The 15,566-nt window shown below is 39.4% G+C and overlaps 1 protein-coding gene across 10 annotated transcripts in view; it reads left to right on the forward strand.

Moving 5' to 3' along the window:
• DCAF1 (DDB1 and CUL4 associated factor 1) overlaps positions 1-15,566 on the forward strand; it is a 96,326-nt gene that overhangs the window by 55,209 nt on the left and 25,551 nt on the right. For all 10 annotated transcript variants that reach the window (XM_067044049.1, XM_067044053.1, XM_059075248.2 and 7 more), the window contains 9 exons: positions 1,065-1,223; positions 2,761-2,940; positions 3,423-3,632; positions 4,808-4,977; positions 8,033-8,157; positions 9,084-10,347; positions 11,250-11,448; positions 12,391-12,473; positions 13,012-13,096. In XM_067044049.1, coding sequence (XP_066900150.1) covers positions 1,065-1,223; positions 2,761-2,940; positions 3,423-3,632; positions 4,808-4,977; positions 8,033-8,157; positions 9,084-10,347; positions 11,250-11,448; positions 12,391-12,473; positions 13,012-13,096 — 2,475 coding nt within the window. The remainder of the gene's footprint in view (positions 1-1,064; positions 1,224-2,760; positions 2,941-3,422; positions 3,633-4,807; positions 4,978-8,032; positions 8,158-9,083; positions 10,348-11,249; positions 11,449-12,390; positions 12,474-13,011; positions 13,097-15,566) is intronic.

The following is a 15,566-nucleotide window of genomic DNA, read 5'->3' on the forward strand; positions in this document are numbered from 1 at the left end:
TGGTAGAGACATTATTGGAAAAAGCATGTGCAGTGGCCTAAGTATTGAGGAGGGAACCATACATGGTTTAGTTGTTTCTTGGGGAAAGACTTGGTGGGAATGTGGTAGAGGTTTGTGTATCAGCCAAGTAAAGAGGGAAGGGATTTGAATTATATATAAGGATTAGTCTGAGTCTGTGTGTTAAGAGAACTTCTGAAGAGGGTACATACATGTTGTTTTTGCCATTGACCTTGGTGAAATTTATTTAGGTATCAAATCATGTAATTACAAATCTGTGTTGTCTGTACCTGCTGCCTGTATCACCACCCAGAAGACACCTTGACATGAGAAACAGGAGGCCAACAGAAACAGGAAGCTCCAGTTCTCCTGAGGCCCCATCCACGTTGGCCTGGGTTCAAAGTCATTGAGTAGCCTGCTGCTTGCATTGCACTCCTTGCCCTTAAAATTGCCCAGAAGATCAGGTCCACCCAGAGAGGCTAGTAAGAATTGAACAGCAAGTTAACAAAACTTGATAACAAAGCCCTGTCTAATAGAGACTTAATAAAATAGTTAATTAATAAAGGTCTATTTAAAGTGCATTCTGATTAGTTCTAAAAATTTACTAATTTTGATAATTTGCTGAAGACTTTTCTTTGGGGATATATTGAGGATCAATTTAAAAGAAAGCAGAGTTTTGGATTTTATTAGATGATGAGTCTGACTGAGCCAAAGCTAAAACATAGAGCTGATGATATTAAAAGGATTAAAATGGGAAGGGTAACAAAAATCCTTTAGGGAAGCTATGTAATAATAAAATGGTGTAGGATTATGTCATTATGTACAGCAGTATTCTTCATTTCTTGTTTTTCACCTTCATGAAAACCTTTGGTATTAGGAGGGAATATTATGGAATCCTAGAGTTTTTTTGTTTTTTTTTTTGTTTGTTTGTTTCCCTTAAACAGTATTGGTTTTACTTCCGTTTTGAGGGAGTGGTTGTCTGCTTCAGAGGAGTCTTTGTGTTTAGCAACTGTGAAGAGATATTTGTACTAGATTTTTCCACGGTGATGTGCGTCCTCTTTGTTTAGCACCTAGCATCTCTCCTGCTACATAACAAGTTTGCCACAGAATTTGTCGCGCATGGTGGAGTACAGAAATTACTGGAAATTCCTCGTCCTTCTATGGCTGCAACTGGTGTATCCATGTGCTTGTATTACCTGTCCTACAACCAGGATGCCATGGAAAGAGTAAGTCCAGTCCATTCAGATGTGTGGGAATGGGATAGGGTGGGGAATATTCTAGTACATTCAAAGGAAAACTTTTGGATAAGAAATAATGAATAGGTGGATTAGGTTTTAATGAAAGGAGCAAGGAGCATGAATGTCCGATCTTTACAGAGCATTCTAAAAATGTAAAATTCTTTAGAAAAGGTCCAAAATGTAAAATTTTGTAGTCCTTTTTTTCCTGACTCTCTGAAAGAAAAAAACCAACAAAAAACCCAAGATGGATTGGGGTCACAGAACTTTTTTTTAGTTTTTGCCATTTTTACTACATTAGAATTATTTTCAGGCTCTTTTCAGATGTCCCTCAGTGGAGTTATATTTTTCATTTTTGAGTCAGTCTATTATAAAAACAACAGATGATGCTTTATATATTTGTGTTAACAAATAGTTCATGGTAGAGACAGTAAAATCATTTCAGTTGTTCTCAGGGCTCCAGAAGTACCCCTTCTGGTTTTTCTGGTTTTTTCACCTAAGACTTTTTATTTAGTGATTTTTTTTTTTTTTTTTTTTCTGTACGTGGGCCTCTCACTGTTGTGGCCTCTCCCGTTGCGGAGCGCAGGCTCAGCGGCCATGGCTCACGGGCCCAGCCTCTCTGTGGCATGTGGGATCTTCCCGGACCGGGGCACGAACCCGTGTCCCCTGCATCGGCAGGCAGACTCTCAACCACTGCACCGCCAGGGAAGCCCTATTTAGTGATTTTTAAAAAAAGTGTAAGTGGGTTGTACATTTGAAAAGAAATGGGTCCATAGACACCACTAGGGAAGCTCTTGTCATTTCTATGCCTGGAATATTTTTCTAATATTCTTTGTGGTGTGGCTTTTGTGGTAGAGTGAAGTTGGTAAATTCTTCTTGGGTGGTGTCTTTATTCATCTTTGCATATTTACTAATAGGGTAATATTTTGATTTTAATTTTTTTACTCCTTAAGATTCAGCATTATGCAAGGATGTGTAATCTTTTGAGAGTAGTAACCTAATCTGTGTGTATGTACAAAATTAATTGTGTTTAAGATAAAAAGAGTATCCAACAAACATGGGTAAAGCTTCAGAATTCATAGTCTGACTTACAGGAGACAACAAAATGTGTGTGAATGAATGGATATTAAACTTGTAGGCTTTAGTATCAGAAGGCTCAGTCACTTTTATCAGCCTGGGGAAGTCCCTTATGTCTCTGAGCCACTTCTTCATCTGTTAGGTGGGAATACTAATATCTGTGTAACAGAGCGTTGTGAGCATTAAAGGATATAAATATTTGCAGAATTTAGCACTCAGTATGTTTAGGTGGAATATAAATATTTCTCTAAATTTAGGTTGTTCTCAGGCTTGGAATAGATTGTTTTAAAATTTCATTTGTATCTTAAGCTTTAAACTCAGAATGACTTGCCCAGGAGTGATTATTGTATTTTGCAAAGATATCTATCTACACTGTGAATTTTTCTTCCCTTTTGTGAAGGTTCCTTCCCCCAAATTTTTAAAAATTACGTTTTATTTTTATTTTTTGCAGGTTTGCATGCATCCCCACAACGTTCTGTCTGATGTGGTGAACTACACACTGTGGTTAATGGAATGTTCTCATGCTTCAGGATGCTGCCACGCTACCATGTTTTTCTCAATCTGCTTCTCCTTCCGGGCTGTATTGGAGCTCTTTGACCGCTATGATGGTCTTCGTCGTCTGGTGAACTTGGTGAGGTTCTTCAGTGGCTTCTCTTTGTGAGGAGCAGGGGTCCTACTTGTCTGGGCTGCCCTTCAGTGGCATTGAAGAGAGAAACTTCTGACTGGAGGAATTTTGCTATCATTTTTATGGATGAAGTCTTTTTTCCTCCTTCATTTACAAGTTTCTTTTCCTCTTAAGAGGACTATACCATTGTAGACTTGCCTTGAATATAGTCATCTTACAGGGGGAGTTGCTTGATCCTTCTAAAAAGCAAGTTTTGTGCCTCTGTGGCTTTCAACATGATTGAAAACTATGTAATTTTTCAATATAGGTTTAATGTTTTGCTTTCATATGGCTACTCTTAGCATGTTGTATGGACGGATGTACTTTGATGTTTGTCAATCTTCATGAGCACAAAAGTTGATTGAAGTCTTTCTCCTCTCCTTTTACTTTTCTCTTCCTCTTTGTTCTTCCTCCTCTTTTGCCCCATTTTTTTGCCTCTTTCTTAATAGATCAGTACTTTGGAGATTCTAAATTTGGAAGATCAGGGTGCACTTCTGAGTGATGATGAAATATTTGCTAGCCGCCAAACTGGGAAACATACCTGCATGGCCTTGCGCAAGTACTTTGAGGCTCACCTGGCCATTAAATTGGAACAAGTGAAGCAGTCACTTCAGAGGACTGAGGGTGGCATTCTTGTTCATCCTCAACCCCCGTACAAGGTGAGAGAACCTTGTCTAAAAAGGAAACGTTGTTAGCACTGTCTGTAGCATCTTGGGCCTGAAATGCACATTCATATCAGTGGTGTCCACATGGGATGTACATTGTTGGATTATACTTGCACTGTATGGAGGCAGAATACTTGAAAACGGATGTAGGGAGTTCCCTGGTGGTCCAGTGGCAGGACTTGACATTTTCACTGCAGTGGCTTGGGTTTGATCCCTGATTGGGGAACTAAGATCCTGCAGGTCACACGGTGTGGCCAAAAAAACCCACAAAAAAAAAAGAAAATGGATATATCGAGGACTTATTTTGCTCCCAGTTGTAAGTTTCTATCTCTGGGATACTAGAACTAAAAGATGAACTGAGATGTCTGTAAAAGGGCTTTCTTTTACGGAAAGTACTAGATATTCTACCTTCTTCTTTGTGGAATTTTTTTTCTGAAAGGGTGCATCTATAATTCCACTTCACTATCATTTTTGAACTTAGTATGTTTTGGAACGAAGATTAGTATCTGCATGTTTTAAAAATCACAAATTGAAAATAAACCAATTATTTTACGTGGTGCTTCTTTTTCTTTTTAAGCTGTGAAATACATGCACCAGTGATTTGAACATTTTGTTACCTTTTTGGGCAAAATGTATTATGAGTCTAGTTATAAATAAAATAAAAGATTAAACATCATTTATATATATTCATTGTTTCACGTTTGGATTGTGGACTCAAGAAGTGTGGGATTTGAAAGCTGTTATTACTTAGCTTTATTATTAAAATCTGTTGACCACTGAGCTGTGCTGGAGAAGATAGCAGGCAGATTGAGTTCTTTAATAATATGTATCTCTGGGCTTCCCTGGTGGTGCAGTGGTTAAGAAGCTGCCTGCCAATGCAGGGGACACGGGTTCAAGCCCTGGTCCGGGATGATCCCACATGTCGCAGAGCAGCTAAGCCCGTGTGCCACAAGTACTGAGGCTGCAAGTCACAACTACTGAGTGCATGAGCCTAGAGCCCTGCTCTGCAACGAGAAGCCACCACAATGAGAAACCTGAGCACCGCGAGGAAGAGTAGCCCCCACTCACCGCAACTAGAGAAAGCCCTCAAGCAGCAGCAAAGACCCAATGCAGCCAAAAATAAATAAATTAATTAAAAAAATAATAATAATATGTATCTCTCCTTTTAGGCATGTTCATATACTCATGAACAGATTGTGGAAATGATGGAGTTTTTGATAGAATATGGCCCAGCGCAGCTATATTGGGAGCCAGCTGAAGTCTTCCTTAAACTTTCTTGTGTCCAACTCTTGTTGCAGCTTATTTCTATTGCTTGTAATTGGAAGACCTATTATGCAAGGTGGGACCATGAAGTTAAGAGTCTGCTTTTTGCTAAAGTTAATGTTGGTTTTCACATAGTGTATGCTTAACAAACATTTGTTGAATTGAATTGAAATTTTGGACTTGAATCTGAGAAACTAGATTAAGCATGATAATTAAGCATGATAATATCATTTTAAATTTATAGAGTGCATGGTCATGGTGATTATAAATACTGCAAAATAGGCAAGGATCATTATCTCTACTCTTAGAGAAGTTACGTAATCTACATGGTTACAGCTGCAGAGGTGGGGTTGAAGTCCTGTCTGGACACTGGAGTCCAGTATTCTTTGGTACTTAGACTTTAAATATCTCTCTGTTGCTTGACAGCCATATATAATATTTATCTTACCTTAACATAAAACTATTTTTTGCTCTTGTTATGATTTTCACCATTCAGTTGAAAACAGAGCAAAGCGGGACAAGGCTCAGGGAAAAACAGGTAATGTAGTCAGGAGGTTGGGTAGGTTCTATTTGAGGATGATGTAAAAAGAATTAAAACTATATTTTGGAAAAGATGGAGTCTGAAGGGAAGATAGTAACAAAATTTATAAACAGTGGTTCTTGACCTCCTTTCCCTATCCACCCACTGCCATAAAGACAAGAGGTGCTTATTTAGGGTACATATAGCTTGTTTGCTAAATCCCAGGATAATTAAATCTAGAGGATACTTTTGGAGTGGCCATTTTCAAACTTTTTGGTCTCAAGATCCCTTTACTGTATTAAAAATTATTAGAACCCCAAAAAGCTTTTGTTTTTACATCTATTGATATTTAACATATTGGAAATTAAAACTGAGAAAATATAAAAATATTTATTAAAAAATAATAAAATAAAAATAAAATAATAAAATAAAAATAATTTATTTTAAAATAATCTGAACCCATTGCTTATTAGCACTTTTTATGAAAAGTTTCCAAAATAAAACCAGGTGATTTCAGGAAGTTTTTAAAATGTCTGGTTTAATATTTCATATCTGCTATTCAATCTTTTGTGACATCACACATGACAAGCCTCTGGAAAGCTCTGCTATACACTCTTGAGAGAATGAGAGTGAGGAAGGAAAATAACATCCTAGTGTTATTATAAAAATAGTTTTTTTATCTCAGCACTTTTTGAAAGAGGCTCAGAGACTCTTAGGGTCCCCTAACCACACTTCAAGAACCACTGTTTAGAGTATTAAAGTAGGCTATTATATTTACTTGGAGAACATTGCTTTAAAGATGATGGAAACTCAGAAGATAATGAGGAAGGTTATAAATACATTTTTTGAGTGGCAAATTCATATTTGATTACATAAGAAAATATAAATATGTCCTTTAAAAGCTTAACTTTAAAAATAAAATTAAATACTTGTTTTTGCTTAGAATATATAAAACCTTAGAAATGAAAATTATTCTTAGCCACTGTTAATTTCTTTAGTCTTTTTTCCATAATGTATGTAAATATACATAATTGAGATTATAGTATTTAATCAAATTCATCTTTTAGATGAAATATCTCAAAATACATAAAGATACAGAGAATAATATAACAACTACTCCATACCCAGGGTTGGCATGTTGCTGTATTTGCTTCTTTTTCAGTTCCTTTCCATTTTCTGCCTCCTGAGAGTGACCAGTCTTCTGAACTTGGTGTGCATTCTCTCCATTCATTTTTTTATGCTATACATACGTGTGTGTGTAAACAATAATATATTATTCTTTTGTATGTTTTAAAGTTATATAAAGTATTATCTTGTATACGTCTTTTGCAGCTTGCTTTTTTCACCCTTATTTATTTTTACTTTTTTAATATAAGTTTCAGGTATATAGCCACCCTTACGTGTTTGAGATTTATGTGTTGATATTTATTTGAACTCTTGTATTTCTGTACTGTAGTTTATTCTCCTATTGTTGAACATTTAGTGTCTTTTGTTTCTTTTTTTCCTGTTAAATGAATGGTACCACAAACCTCTTTTTGAAGTCTCTCTTGAGGATATGATGTGTATAACCTGGGTTGTAGTGTGTCTTCATTTCATCTATAGTAGATGTTGCCAAGTTACTTGGAAAATGCTCATACTATTTTCTTCCACAGCAGTCTGTGGGAGTTTTCATTTTTATACCTTCTTGCCAATACTTGGTATTGTCAGATTTAAAATTTTATATCTTAGTTTCCTATTTCATTAATGTTGTATTTTGAGCCTTTTCGTTTGTCCTTTAGAGTTCTTTGAAAGTAGTCAGTAGCTGCAAAGTAGTTCATCATATGAGTGTACCATAATTTAACGCATATATCCCTTTTGTCTGTAAGTTTTCTTAATTCTTTTGCTGTCCATGATGCGTTAATGGACATCTTAATACATAAATACTTGTTTGTATTGACTACTTCTGATTATTTCCTTAGGACAGATTCCTAGAGGTGAAATTCCTGGGCCAAAGGTTATGAACTTTTTAAGAACTTTGTTTCATATTTCCAAATTGTTTTCTGAAAAGAGTATCTTTATTTCTACTCCCACCAAAAGTTTGAGAGCATTTGTCTCTGTACATCTTCATCAGCATTGGGGATCATCCCTTGTTTTTTTTTTTTTTTTTTTTTTTTTCATCCCTTGTTTTTAATCTTAGCAGTCTGATAGGTGAAAATTCCATCCCTGTGTTTTTTTTTTTTTTTTTTTTTTTTTGCGGTACGCGGGCCTCTCACTGCTGCGGCCTCTCCCTTTGCGGAGCACAGGCTCCGGACGCGCAGGCCCAGCGGCCATGGCTCACGGGCCCAGCTGCTCCGCGGCATGTGGGATCCTCCCGGACCGGGGCACGAACCCGTGTCCCCTGCATCGGCAGGCGGACTCTCAACCACTGCGCCACCAGGGAAGCCCGATCCCTGTGTTTTTTGAAATTAAAGTTGTGGTGACTTACAGGCCGTCTCCTGATGACATGGCTAGAGACAGAGCCATAGTCCCTACTACATCAGTAGTAGTTCTGATCCATTGTCTCTCTCTTTTAGCTGTTGTTTCTTGTTGCTGTATCCTAGTTTCCCTTTGACTAATTCTTCTTCCTATCCAGGAATGACACTGTGCGCTTTGCTTTGGATGTCTTGGCTATTCTCACTGTTGTGCCAAAAATTCAGCTCCAGTTGGCAGAATCAGTGGATGTGCTGGATGAGGCTGGCTCCACCGTCTCCACTGTAGGTAGGTTGTACCTTGCCATTTTTGTTATTACGTGGTGTTTATTTTCCTTTGCCATTCTGGTTGTTACTTACCTGACCTAATTTTACAGTATTAGAACAGAAGGTAGTAGAGGAGGGTACCTTGTAAGTCTTGTAAGTCATGCCATCAGTTTCATATAAGGGAGTCATGGTAGTGAATTCAGGTTTTCTGGGTGGTATAGGCATTTCCGCTATAATTGTACATGTGCATTCCTGAAAACCTTGTACTCTGCAGAGTGTTGTGCTAAAAATAGAATTTATGAGAAAAATAGATTGGGGCAGACAGTAAAAAACTTAAGAAACTTTGTAATCTGAGCCCTAACAAAATTAGTAATTGGCAAGCAGTGCAGAATGGATAGAAGCTATTATACACAAAAACAAAAGGAAAATACACTTTGTTTGAAAATACCCTTTATTAAGAGCAGGGCTGATGAGGGCTGCTGCTAAGGTGAGCATGGCAAGTAGTGTGACTGGCTGTGGGCCCTAGGGTGTACCACTCTGGGGAGAAAGCCCTTCAAGGCATAGCCACTTGTTTTTAACTTGCTGCCACTATAGCAGCCAGGCTGAGGGCTTTTTCCTTTCCTGCTGAAGGTTTTTATTTATTCCTACTATTTTTGCTCTACTTACCCAGGAAAGTTTGTACATGACCCTTGGTGACTTCCACATAATACTGACGTCATTCCCCTATTTAACAACTGCATACAAGGTATTATGTCATAAAGATGCACTGTAGTAAAACTGATTGCATTTTATACAAACTATTCCTTATACTTTTTTAAAAAAAAGTGTAGTTTTCTTTTAAGTGGAACAAAATGAATAGAACTCTGAATTCTGACTCTGGAATAACTGTTGAAGTTGGCCATTAGTTTTATGAGGAATAATATAAAATGTTTATTTTTTCCCCAATAGGTATCAGCATTATTTTGGGAGTGGCTGAGGGTGAGTTCTTTATTCATGATGCTGAAATTCAGAAGTCAGCACTTCAGATTATCATCAATTGTGTGTGTGGCCCGGATAACAGAATTTCTAGTATTGGCAAATTTATCTCTGGAACTCCTCGGAGAAAGCTGCCTCAGACTCCCAAAAGCAGTGAGCACACCCTGGCCAAGATGTGGAATGTGGTCCAGTCCAACAATGGCATCAAGGTGCTTCTGTCCTTACTGTCCATCAAGATGCCCATTACAGATGCAGACCAGATCCGGGCCCTGGCCTGCAAGGCCCTGGTGGGCCTGTCTCGCAGTAGCACTGTCCGGCAGATCATCAGCAAACTGCCCCTTTTCAGCAGCTGTCAAATCCAGCAACTGATGAAAGAGCCTGTGCTGCAGGACAAACGCAGTGACCATGTCAAGTTCTGCAAGTATGCTGCTGAGCTCATTGAACGGGTGTCAGGAAAGCCACTTCTCATTGGCACTGATGTGTCCCTGGCACGACTTCAGAAAGCAGATGTTGTTGCCCAGTCAAGGATCTCCTTTCCTGAGAAAGAGCTGCTTCTGCTGATACGAAACCATCTCATTTCTAAAGGGCTTGGGGAGACAGCAACTGTGCTGACTAAAGAGGCTGACCTGCCCATGACTGCTGCCTCCCATTCTTCTGCCTTCACCCCAGTCACTGCTGCTGCTTCTCCTGTTTCTCTTCCCCGTACCCCTCGCATCGCCAATGGCATTGCAACTCGACTGGGCAGCCATGCTGCTGTGGGTGCCTCTGCCCCTTCTGCCCCCACTGCTCATCCTCAGCCACGGGCCTCCCAGGGTTCACTAGCTCTGCCTGGCCCGTCTTATGCAGGCAACTCCCCTTTGATTGGTAGGATCAGTTTTATCAGAGAGAGGCCATCACCCTGCAATGGCAGGAAAATCAGAGTGTTGCGGCAGAAGTCGGACCATGGCGCCTACAGCCAAAGCCCAGCCATAAAAAAGCAGTTGGACAGACATCTTCCTTCCCCACCTACGCTGGACAGTATTATCACAGAATATCTTAGAGAGCAACATGCTCGCTGCAAGAACCCAGTTGCCACCTGCCCACCTTTCTCTCTCTTTACTCCTCACCAATGTCCTGAGCCAAAACAGAGGCGGCAAGCGCCAATAAACTTTACCTCAAGGCTAAACCGCAGGGCATCATTTCCAAAGTATGGAGGGGTGGATGGCGGATGCTTTGATAGGCACCTTATCTTTAGCAGGTAAGGAGAGGTTACCTCACTTCCCGGGAATTGGAATGATTTTTGTATTTAAGTCCAAGTATGTGGGCAATATCAGCATAAAGTAATTAGTCCAGAAAACCATCTGTTGGCCTGAAATACCAGGAATTATCACTGAATACATAAGCAATGTGACTATACCCACTTTTGTCAACCATGGGTTCCTCATGTGATTATTGGCAATATATTGATAAGGTACTCTGTGTTCTTACTGTAACTAGTATGTTTTCTAGAACCCATGCAACACTCTGTCCCTAACTAGGCTCTCAAGTTTGTTTTTGTGCTGGTCCAAGTTGTCTCCTCTTCTCATTCCTTAAAAATCTTAAGTGAAGGTCATGGTATCCCAGGTTTTACACATGGGAATTTTTGTTATTGTTAAAATTTTTAAGTGAAGGTCATTTTCTCTCTTTTATTTATTTATTTTTTTTAAAAAAAATTTATTTATTTTGGCTGCGTTGGGTCTTTGTTGCTGTGCGGGCTTTCTCTAGTTGCGGCAAGTGGGGGTTACTCTTCGTTGCGGTGCACGGGCTTCTCATTGCTGTGGCTTCTCTTGTTGCAGAGCATGGGCTCTAGGCTCATGGGCTCTAGAGCGCAGGCTCAGTAGTTGTGGTACATGGGCTTAGTTGCTCCATGGCATATGGGATCTTCCCAGACCCGGGCTCGAACCCGTGTCCCCTGCATTGGCAGGCGGATTCTTAACCAGTGTGCCACCAGGGAAGCCCCATTTTCTCTCTTTTAAAATGAAGATGAACCACTGAAGGTCACTGATATTTTGGAAGAACCCATTTGAAACATAAATGCTTTGTTTTTCCTACTGTCCTAACAGTTTTCTTTTTCTGAGTCCTTGCCTGTTCTTTGTCTCTGATTCTCTTTTGTTTGCTTAGGTTCCGTCCTATTTCAGTGTTCCGGGAAGCCAATGAGGATGAGAGTGGCTTCACCTGTTGTGCATTCTCAGCACGAGAGCGGTTCCTGATGCTTGGCACCTGCACTGGGCAATTGAAGCTCTATAATGTGTTTAGTGGACAGGAGGAGGCCAGCTATAACTGTCACAACTCAGCTATCACACACCTTGAACCTTCCAGGGTAAAGGTCCCTTCGTAGGTTATTCTCAATCATTTTTCTAGGATAGGTTGGTGAACTGTGGGCTTGTGGTCTGACTGGTTGCCTGTATTTGTGCATAAAGTTTTATTGGAACACAGCCATGCTTGTACATTTATGTATTGTCATGACTACTTTTATGCTACCATGACAGAGTTGAGTACTGTAGTTGCATGCAACACAGACCATATGGCCTGCCTAAACCTAAAGTATTTACTGTCTGGCCCTATGTTTGCCAACCCTTGTTCTAAGACCTGAACATAGATAGATTTTTAATTTGCTTCATTTGGAAATGGAGATTATCAACTATGACCACTAAAGTTTTCTTTTTGTGTTGGAAGGAAATCTCAAAGTACTGTGAATTTTCAGGAAAACAAGCATAAGATTCCAGTGGTACTTCACAGTTTATTAACACTATTCTATGGATGAAATTGATGCCTTTGCTGTTTCTAAAAGTCAAGACTGTTGAGATGACAAGAATAATTTTCCTGATTTTAAAGTAAAGGAGGTTGACCTTTTATTGGGCTTTCTCTTTGAAAAACCTTTAAGAATCCTTAGCTAGGAAGTCTTAACAACTGTTTCCAGTTAACTGATAGTTCAGATGAGAGAGATGGAGAAATATGGCCAAATATTAAGAAAGGAGGAACCATCTTTGACATCTTTTCAAGTGTCGCATTCCCCCACCCCCTCCCTTGGAACTATTATATTTTAGGAGGGTTTAATATTCTCTTAAATTTAGTTATTTTTTAGGACATAGGAGGTACATGTTACTTAAGTCCTAGCAGCTTCTGACCATTTCTTGGTTCCTAAAAGTTTTTCTGTTTTCTTTATAATCCAACAATATATTTTATATTTTAGAATGCTAATGGAAGATGGCATTTATATAAACACATGATTACCCACTTTGGGCCTCCCATCTTCTTTTAGGACGGGTCCTTGCTGCTGACATCTGCTACTTGGAGCCAGCCTCTGTCTGCACTTTGGGGAATGAAATCAGTATTTGATATGAAGTATGTATCAACTTTTATAACCTAGTCTCTCTGTTTTACAATTTATCCCCTTCATCTGATTCTTTGACTTAAAGGCTTTTGGGAAAAAGAGGAATGCTCTAAGTTATATTGCTGACTTCTCTCTTCCTCATCTGTGGTACATGTTTATTATTAATTCCTGGGTTTTCTTACCAGGTATATATACATTCCCATCACACAGCAGACCCTTCACTAATCCAAAATGGTACATCTACGTATTTTCTCACGTTCACATGTGTACATTGCTGTCTTTGCTGGAGCATATTTCAAAGGCACATGTACCCTGTTAGCGATTTCTTTAACCGGGTAGTTTCCATTAATTATTTTGGATCTGCTTGGACAAACTGGTGGAGGGAATTTTCTTTTTAATCTTATGTGTACATTTTTTTCCTCTTTGGGAGCTGAGAATCTTTAGGTGAGTATAGTCAGGCAAGAGGCTGAGAATCACCTTATTTTCAGTCAGTTGAATAATTATGTCCCAAAGGTCAGTTACATCAGTACTTCTATTGTTTGTTCATAGGCATTCCTTCACAGAAGATCACTATGTTGAGTTCAGTAAGCACTCTCAGGATCGGGTCATAGGCACAAAAGGAGACATTGCCCATGTAAGTACTTAAGAATCCGCTTCTTTCAAGTGATTTGTCTATTTGTTTATACTGAAATCTTCTGGACTGAGTGTGAGGACTTAAGTCCTGTGGGTGACGAGAAATTACTCAGTGATATTCTTTCCAGACAGAATCTGGAAGTGTAATGAAGTAATTCTGAGCTATATGGGAAAAATGTGAAAAGAACTTAATCTGACAATTTGAGGACTATTTCATTAGCAGAGCAGATATTTTCAAACACTAAGTTTTAGATGAAATAAAGTCCCTGCCTTTATGGAGCCTCACTGGGGAGACAGTGAATAAAGAAGCAAATATATAGTACGTCAGGTGGTAAGTGCTGCCAAGGAAAAGAAAACAGGGTAAGAGGTAGGAAGTGCTTGGTGGTGGTGTGGGGGACTTCCTTTCTGTCTAGGAAATCAGTGTCACTGATTGGGTAATGTTTAAGCAGCATCTTGAAGGAAGTGTGGGCATCATGCAGATGTCTGGGGAAAAGTGATCTAAGATGGGGAATGGCAAGGGAAAAGTCCTTACTTCGGAGGTGGGAGGAAGAAGGCCGGGTAAGAGCTGAGGTCAGTGGTGGGGCATAGCATGTAGCCTCTAGTAATGTGTTGTTTAAGACCTTTGGCTTTTCCTCTGAGTGAGATGAAGACACTGGAGGGTGAGCAAGAAGGCACATGACTGGATGTAAAATTCCTAAAGTGTGAGTCTGGTTTCTGTGAGAAAAGCAAGAGGAGGCTTTCCAGTTAGGAGGGTGTTGTGCCAGCTAATATGTGAGAGCTGCAGTGGGGCTGTGCCTAGGTGGGCGTGGTGGAGGCAATGAGAAGTGATGCAGCTGGGCCCTGGGGTTTTAGATACGTGGAGTTTGTGATTCTCTTAGACACTCAAATAGGGAATGGGCAGTTGAATATACAAATTGGGAGTTCAGGAGAAAAGTCTGGGGTGGGAGATATAAATATAGGAGTTGTTCACTTGTTAACAGTATGAACCATGAACTTGGATGAGATCATTAAGGAGGCTGGAGAAGAGAAGTGTGAGGACAGGGTCCTGGCATGTGCTAGTATTTAGAAGTTGCCCGTGTGAGAAGGAACTTGGGAAGGAGAACAAAGAGTGTGGCCAGTTAGGTAGCAGGAGACCTCAGGAAAAAGATGTGCTGTAGAAGGCAAGGGAAGACTCTTTTGAGGAAGGATTGATCTCCTGGGTCAGAAACTGCTGATAGGTTGCATAAGATGAGAATTGAGGGAATTCCTTGGTGGTTCATTGGTTAGGACTCTGGGCTTTCACTGCTGAGGGCTGGGGCTCAATCACTGGTCGGGGAACTAAGATTCTGCAAGCTGTGTGGTATGGCCAAGAAAAAAAAAAGGATGGAAGTTGAGAAGTGACCTTTGACTAACCATGTGGAGGTCAGTGTTAACCATGTCAGGAGCTAGTTCTGTGCACTGGGATGAAAAATCTGATTAGAGTGGGTTCACGAGAGAACAGGAGAGAAGTGGAGACACTGAGTATAGACAAGTCTTTTGAAGTATTTTGCTGAAAAATAAAGAGAAGAGGGGATAGTAGCTTGAGGTGGGGGATATGGAGTGGTGAGGGGAGGCTTTCTCCCAAACTTAATTTGAAAATGTTAAAATATATAGAAGAGTTGAAATAGTAGTACACATAACTACCACCTAGATTCATCAGTTTAGTATTTTACTATAGTTTCTTTCTGTGTAAATATGTGTGTTTTTCTGAATTATATAAAATAAGTTGCAAACATTTTATCCCTAACTCTTATACCATGTATATCCTAGCAATAGTGACATTTTATTACATAATCATACTCTGTTATCAAATAGAAGAAAATTTATAGTAATTCCCAAATATCATCTAATATCCATCCCATACTCAGTTTTCCCGATTCTTCCTGATGTGTTTGGTTTCAAATTTTTTTTTTTTTTTTTTAACCAGGATCCAGCCAAGATTCACATATTGCATTTGGTTTTGGTTGTTATGTCTCACTAATGTTTTAAAGCCAAGAACCATTTCTCCAGTTTTCATGGCATTGACTTTTGAAGAGATCAGGCTAGTTGTCTTGTCCCATGATCTGGATTTGTTTGTTTCCTTGTGGTGTCTCCCTATTTGTTCCTCTATTAAAGGAGGATTTTTAAAAAAGATTGGATATATTACAGCATGTCTGTATGCTGATGGGAAAGATCTGGTCTCTGCGTGGGTTGCACATTGTAGACTTTGGATAGTATATTGGGAGATTTTAAGGAGAAAAGGGTGTTTTGTTGATGCCTTTCTCCAAAAAGTAACCTGTAAGAGTATTCTGTGAGTAACGTTGGTTAGTCCACATGGAGAGTTTCTCAGTTTCAGTCTTAGAAACATTTTCTGTTTCTTGGAAGTGGGATGGGAAAGAAGAGGGTTTTCTTATCCCTATTGCAGTCTCACTTCTCATTTTCTTACTTGTGGCAGAGACTTTTCAAACCTTGAA

This window comes from Kogia breviceps, chromosome 10, assembly GCF_026419965.1.
Source record: "Kogia breviceps isolate mKogBre1 chromosome 10, mKogBre1 haplotype 1, whole genome shotgun sequence".
NCBI classification, from domain to species: domain Eukaryota; kingdom Metazoa; phylum Chordata; class Mammalia; order Artiodactyla; family Physeteridae; genus Kogia; species Kogia breviceps.